This window comes from Dreissena polymorpha, chromosome 1 (genome assembly GCF_020536995.1).
Source record: "Dreissena polymorpha isolate Duluth1 chromosome 1, UMN_Dpol_1.0, whole genome shotgun sequence".
NCBI classification, from domain to species: domain Eukaryota; kingdom Metazoa; phylum Mollusca; class Bivalvia; order Myida; family Dreissenidae; genus Dreissena; species Dreissena polymorpha.
In genome coordinates this window covers 68756606-68764306 of record NC_068355.1, presented here as the reverse complement: position 1 = coordinate 68764306, position 7701 = coordinate 68756606, and the positions used below count along the sequence as shown (strand labels likewise).

General features: G+C 36.2%; 1 protein-coding gene across 3 annotated transcripts in view; it reads right to left on the bottom strand.

The window, feature by feature from the left end:
* The window catches only part of LOC127833923 (ETS homologous factor-like), a 16403-nt gene extending 8990 nt beyond the window's left edge, over nucleotides 1–7413 (bottom strand). The window contains exons 1-4 of one of the 3 annotated variants that reach the window (XM_052359450.1): nucleotides 7306–7413; nucleotides 3189–3630; nucleotides 834–1016; nucleotides 1–573 (exon numbers count right to left, since the gene is read on the bottom strand). The exon at nucleotides 1–573 is cut by the window's left edge and continues 111 nt beyond it. In XM_052359450.1, the coding sequence (XP_052215410.1) occupies nucleotides 1–573; nucleotides 834–1016; nucleotides 3189–3630 (1198 nt within the window). In that variant the 5' untranslated portion in view covers nucleotides 7306–7413. Of the gene's footprint in view, nucleotides 574–833; nucleotides 1017–3188; nucleotides 3631–3834; nucleotides 4149–7305 lie in introns of those variants that run through there. The other 2 variants (XM_052359437.1, XM_052359445.1) reach the window with 2 other exon arrangements.
* Between the last annotated feature and the right edge of the window lie 288 nt (nucleotides 7414–7701).

Here is a 7701-nt window from a genome sequence, read left to right as displayed (position 1 = left end):
ACAACCCTTGCAAAATATCACCAGACGTATGTGTGTTATCGGAGACGTGATTCATTGAGCATGCGGCGTCGGCGGACCCACAAAACGAGGAGGAAAACGACGGCAGACGAGAAGTCGCGGCTTTGCGTGAACGCGATTGCGTTGGTAACGCGGCTGTCGTATGATAGTTTTCAGCTTTTGTCGGGGATGACGTTATATTTCTTGACGTTATATTTTCATTTGCGACGCTGCTTTCCGATGAAAGCTCGTGATAAGTACTTTTGCCGTCACCAACGCAATCGAGCGTGTCATCGTGGTCGGTTTTTTTTGTCATGGCGAGATTTGACACGTCGATGTTCTCCCAGGTCAATGGGATCAATCTGTTATTGAATTCACAATAACTCGCCTGGGCGTTCCCATACAAAAAGGTGTCATGCACAGAAGGGAGCAAGCCGTCTGTCTCCATTTTTAACGATTTCATTTGTGGTAAAGATTTGATCGATCGCTTTCTTTCCAAGCAACATTCGTCCCTGTCTACTCTCTCTATCGTCATTGTGAAGTCAGGTTTCTCTTCCTGGATAATGCGATCTGTAACTGCGGAAACGAAACTATCAATTCAAAAACAATAAGTATCAACATCAAATCACGTGCGCAATATTTAGAACAATCGTTCAAATAAAACATGGCAACAACGGATCAAATGGTTTACCAAAACTGTGTCTGCTATTCTTGACATACATGTACGTGTACACACACAGTACCACAAATCTAAATTTGAAAAATGAAAAATGAAGAATAGCACAGATGTTTTGACAGGCTTACAATAATTATATTTTGCCATTCCCGTCAAATACCTTCATGTAATAGTAGACAATCATCTTTTTTCAGACCAGCTCGATCGATGTGTTCACATGCTGGGGCTGCTGATCGCGCATCAGTCGGGTAATTATGACCGGCTACAAGGACAATGGTTGCGCCTGTTGTGTCGTCATACTGAGGACTCAAAGTCACGTGTGCGGATGGTCTGGTGTAGGTCGCTTGTTTAAAGATTTAAATAATTAAATCAAGAGATTGCATTTGTGTAGAAAGAAGGAAAACGTGAGTAGAAGTATTTACAAAGAAAAGTAGAAGTGGTGGTAGTGGTGGTGGTGAAGGTGGTGGTGGTGGTTGTGGTGGTGGTGGTGGTGGTGGTGGTGGTGGTGGTGGTGGTGGTGGTGGTGGTGGTGGTGGTGGTGGTGGTGGTGGTGGTGGTGGTGGTGGTGGTGGTGGTGGTAATGGTGGTGGTAATGGTGGTGGTGGCGGTGGCGGTGGCGGTGGTGGTGGTGGCGGTTGTACCGCATCGAATTAGCTTATTAAAAGTACGATGCTGGAGCTATCTAAACAAATGCACTACCGCATTTCTGGATTGCTCACGTACTTTTCTGTATCAATGATTCCGACGTCCTAGATAAGGGGTCAGCTTTTCGGATGAAAAAGGGAAAGTTAAACACTGCATTCAACATCCTAATAGCTATGAAACTAAGAAGTCTTAAATCTACGTTGTTTAGAATTTAATTGTGAGTCATACGAAGCAAATTAATGCCGACATTACTTGTGTTTATGGAATTTACAAACTGATATGCTTCACAACAGAAGCACTTCATTTTAAGTCAGTGCCATGTTTTGTATTTGTGTGTCAAAGAATAAATAGTCAGAGAACATGATATTTTTCTACTATTAACCGGATTTGAACAGCAGGTTATCAAGTACAGTCCCGTAATTATGCCAAGTTTTCGAACACTTATAATCATTTTTTGTCAAAATTTAGATATACACACATATTCCCAAAGCTAATTGTCAAAGAATTCAAATACAAAAACATTAAATAAACATATTTTATCTACGTTTATAAATTCATCGTGCTATTTAGACAAATAATTCTTTAAACAAATGTACCAGACGTAAAGGAGAATTTTAGTACAACAATACTACAACGCTCATATTTGGTACAGTGTGTTTAAACCGCGAGGAAGATATTCATCTTAAACATACATAGCCTTCATCATATAATGAAACCAATAGAATACGTGCAACCATCAAATAGATCTTATATCATATGCGACAAACGTAGATCCAAGCCAGTCTGCTATGTCCAGAAATCTGGTCTGAGCCTACACCGTCTGCTAATGAGACCTTGACACCTTGACTGACTTTAAAGCAGACAGGGCAGCTTCTGACCACATTGCGCGAATGACAGTCGATATCTAGAATGATGAATTGGCGGCTTCGAATGTATACCATTTTCACGATTACCATTTATACCACACAAAGGCGAAATGAGATCATGACAAGTGAGATTGGAAGCTTCAATGCGGTTAAAAAACGAAATCCTCGTGAACTTTTTGCGTCCCAGTTATAAAACGTTATTTCTTGTAAGATTTATGTGAACAAAATGTTCTTGTTAATATTTTTGTTAATAACTTGGGTAACAACCATTGAAAAAGTGTTATTTGTCACTTATATCACAATTACATGCAATAACAGGGGGTATTTCATTGCCAACGAAAGCGTCGGACACCATGTTCAATTAACTGAAATATTATAGAAAGCATGCATAATTTAAAAAACTAATAGTTTGGTATTTGAATAATAATAAATGAAAAAACAACAACACATTTTTACGAGTGTTATAGGAAAAGAAAACATGTATATCAAAATCATCTGGAACATCACCACTTTTGCGTTTTCATCTCGCTGTTTTTTAACCGCTAGACAAGGTGATTAAGTGGGCCGAATGATTGCCTTTCAGGCGAGATGGTAACGGTATCCTGTCATAGTTTTTTTTTGTATTGCGTGAATTACAGTTATAGTATATCATATACTATATCATGAATCAACTAAGTTCAGTTCAGGTGTTGCGCATATGAAAACTGATAACACCAGGTCCAGGCTAAACCTTGTACGATATTCAATTAATATATTGATGTTTTCCAATAACAATCATACAAGGCTACACATTTTTGAAATGGTTCGAGGACTCTTAATAATAGTCCGGAAACACCAACATATAGTCTAAGAATCACGACTTCTACTAGACATTTAGAATATACAAATATGCAAATGTCCATTGTTTAATTACCATAAACAACTCGGGGAAAAGATCCACAAGTGTGCCACTGAATGACGCATAAACGTTATTAGTAAGCAAGTTGTGGAATTGCAGCACATACCTTTATGTAACGACTGCATTTCTTGTGACTGTGGATCCTCGTGGAAATTGCTTCGTGTAGTCACCGTGTTCTCTCCTACGCGCCCTTTGCACAATTCCTCAAGAAAATTAAAAACGTCGATACCGAAAGAATCTTGTTGATTTAATGATGTTCTCGCACTATTTTCAACTGCGAACGTCTCCTTTCGGAGAAAGTCGTTTTCCAGGCCAGCACTTTGATGTTGATTATAACCGTTTAAAGTATTGCACATGCTATTTAATGCATCAGCGTCCCAATCTAATCGGGGATAATACGTATGGTTGAAGCCACATTCAGTCTCTTGAAAATATCGAGCTTCCGGAACACAATCGCACGTGACGGTTCCTGGTGACCAACTTTGTGACCCACCAGTGTAGCTGTTCTGAAGAGATGAGTTGTGTCGTTCCGAGACTAAACTGGGCATCTGTAAAAATAAGAAAAATTTAATAACACGCATTTTTTTTGGTGTTAGTCAAGAACATTCGCACATGTGCTGATGGTGGCGGTGGTTGTAAGAGCAGCAGCAGCAGTAATAGAATTGAATTTAGAAAATTTCGTTTCAAAGCGTTTATCATATAGTCATATCAGTGTTACATGTCTAATACAAAATATAAGAGAAAAACATAACCTGTGGTGACTGAAACATGTTCTTGACAGTTGTGCAAAGTGTTCTCAAATCCGGTTCTTTTCAAGTCAATTTGTGTATTATGAAATTAAAATGTGCGCAAAAAATATTTAAAATCTCCCCACGGATCCTTTCAGAGAATGGCTGGATTTTGAATACATTGCAGAGGAGGAAAGTTTCAAATTATTAGATTTTCTTTTCAATTTTTCTAGGTCCGTAATTTGAATATATTCCCAGTATAAAATACTGCTCGTGCTTAAAAAAACCTAAGATGTCTATATCCTTTTATACCACCACCTATGTTTATCTATTCGATATTGACAATCGTGCGATGCTGGACTACTAGGAAGATAGGATGGGGGTTATCTCAATTAATCCTTCAACTACAAAAAACCCTTCAGGTTAATTTTGGGTAAGTTAGTGATCAGGGGCGCTTGTGGAATTTGTGAAACAAATTATTTCCTAATGAATTGCTGGACACCAACAGTCAAGTCAGTTAGCACATCATCTCCATTCCCAGAGATATTGAGGCCCCGGTAAGAATCCCTGCTCAAATGAGCTTCTATTAACACACGTTGTTCCTATTCAACCTAGGAAATGAACTAGAGAGTGTCGTCATTAGCGGTAGAATGTCCATGCAATCGAGCTTAAAGTGACATGTTCACGGATTTTTGTAATTTTTGACAAAAATGTCATAAAATCCGTTTACTACAAAATCGTTAATATTTAATTATTCTTTATTAATTAACAAGGGAAAGGGAAAGCCAAATAAAAATGTTTCTTATCACGGGATTCGACCTAGGTCCTCTAGAAACCAACGAAGATGCTTATAAATTGCGCTACGATCGATATATTAATTAATTATAAACGCTATCTTAGTACTCAGAGTAAACTACAAATAATTAAACATCAGCGTTAATCAAGGTTTCGCTTATTTTCTTCGGAAAAAAATATTAACAAAAAGACTAAACGGTATAAATGGGGTAAATGTATCTCAAATAGTCTGTATAAAGAAAGATGTGTTAGGGGCGTTGAATTGAAACGTGATCTTGTCTTGATAAGTACGAGTTGAGGTTGCAATGTGTACAATTACCGATATCCGCTATTTATATAAATTATATCACATTTAATTGCGTCACAACAGAAATCCCCGTTTTGAATCGCATTTTTGTTTCAAAACAAGTGAAATGTTGTGGTCATATTTCCATAAATAGCATAGGTAAATACCATCGCGGCAGAAAGGTTACGGATAACAAATACCGCCGTTTATTATATGTGGTAACTTGGGGGATGCTGGTACCCGTGCAAGTATATATATATATACTATATATTGTGATATCACATAAACCGAATTTGATTCAAATGTCTTATTTTTCTTCATTTTGTAGATTTCTTTCTTAACCACTGATATTGAGAGCGAAAAAATATATATTATTAAAAACACACTAACAACTTAAAATGAGTGGTCGTTTTGTGTGACTATCATAATGCAATCTTATACTAAGTTACGCAGCTGTTTACGATGTATACTTGTCTCGTTTATAAGCGAGCGAAAAGGTTGTTAATTCTTCTGAATATAGTGTTAGAAGTAATATTTTCATAACTTATTTAGTAATGGAGATGTTGTCAACGGTGTATAAACGCTGAAATTAGACCTATGTGAAATTACAACCTAGCAACACAATAACCTATAATCCAGACATATTTGGTTATCAATATGAATTCTCAAAGCCATACGGGTGGAGGAGAAAATATTTGTAACGCCGTTTCGACATATAGGTCTACATATCCCATAAACATGGTACAATAATTACTTATTCATACACGTTACTATAAGTGGTGTTCTTGTTGTTGAAGACGATGATGTTGATGGTAAATGGGGGGGATGGGTTATTAAACCAACTTAGCCACGTAGTGCGAAAATGGATATTATGCCATAATCGGCAAGCGTATCTCCAAAACAACGCTCGCCTTCTAGGGCATAATATCATTTTTCGTATGACGTGGCTCAATCTATTAATACAAAAAAATAAAATTTTGTCGCGTTTTAAAAAGTTTTTTTGTTGGTTATTTTGCATGCTGTTATCCTAATAACATAGTAATAAGTGTGCGTGAACTCTGTTATTAAAATTTATCGCGGTTTGTGGTGTGTCGAATTATTTCGCTGATCTGATTTTGTATTGTGTGTATTTTTGTTTGAAAGATTACAATGTTTGTTAACTGCATCGTAATGATTTTATATTATATAGGTACAATAAAAAGGTACTCTAATTGTTTTTAATAAAATAAATAGATACAAGTTGTAACCGATTATTATTTTATGCATCATTCAAAGCGATGTTAAACGATACGGTAATTTGCATGTTATCCCTGCAATGCATTGTTGTTGTTTTATTTCATTGTTAAGGTCTATGAGCTTAACTCTACGATTGTCAGAATTAAATATAATTATCTTAAACCTTTCAGCTATTTTTGATATTATGATAAATACAATGTCTCGTATAACATAGTTTGTAGGCAACATATACGCAACGCACGCTAGAACGCACTAAAAAAAATTATTTTGCCTCTAATGGCGACCTTATTGAAGTGTGTTGGAAACAATTTCATATTGTGGTAACAGCTGTGATTATTCTAAGGTTTATCTTGAGGGTGGGGGTTATATATTTATATTTTTTTTTATATATTTCAGTCCGTGGTGATGTTTTGTTGTTATATATATACCGCGATATGGGAAAACTGGGCTTTATGCGTAAATAGTCGTCCCGTCTTATCAGGAACGATATGCGCAAATAGTCGTCCCATCTTATCAGGAACGATATTCGTAAATAGTCGTCCCGTCTTATCAGGAACGATATGCGTAAATAGTCGTCCTGTCTTATCAGGAACGATACTTTCCGCCTAAACTTGATTTATGCTAAAAATATACTGCATTTTTTTTTTGTTTTATTTTTTAAACATCAAAAAGCGGAAATATAAGTCCCCGATAAGCGGACTTCACAGGATAATATGTGACAACCCTATAATCAAATACAGGAGGCCCAATTTTTCTAGAGCAATGCTTTTTATGCTAGAGCGCTGCGACGAAATGCCCAATCTAGAAAGCATACACATACAGTTGATTCACACATAATGCAAAAGAGATTCTGCACCGAATAAAATTATTCGTAAAGATTAATATATGCAACATATATTACAGAAAAGCATATGACAACATATCAGAACGCAAAAAGTTGTCTGGAAAGTCTAAGATTAATCTTGCCTAAGTTAAATTTACAATATAAAAAAAGCCATCTTGTTGTTTGATGTTTTTTTATTATTCTTACTTTTTATCATTTGCACTCAAATATTAGCAATGCGTTCGTTGACTTATGTATACCGGTAAGCAAATTTGGGAATGTCAGTGTATTATTTGAAAAGTGCATCATTTTGCAAGTGCAAACTATCGAAAACAAATCGTAATATTCGACTCACGCAGTGTCTCTCTACCACATATTCCACAGCCAAATATTGCACACTGTTAAGCTGTTCCGAATTGTGATTTTAAAAGCTCTTTACAAAATCACCGTGCGTCTTGTAAAGTGACATACTTATAATCACACAAGCTGGTTCTTGGAAGCGTGAGTTAAAAATAGATTTTGCTAAAACATTAAGGTGATCAAGTTTCGTACCGTTTTTGAAATACAAATGTTTAATTGTGGATAAGGGATACGACTATCTCTGTGTGTACTATCAATAGTAGTTGTCGAGTTGAATGCTGCTGTTGCAAATTGAAATCATTTAAATATTCTTGTTATTTTTAAAATTGTCATCTCTTTCTCTGTTCCTTGATTTTCCCCATGGCAAACAGATATTGGCTATTAAAATTTG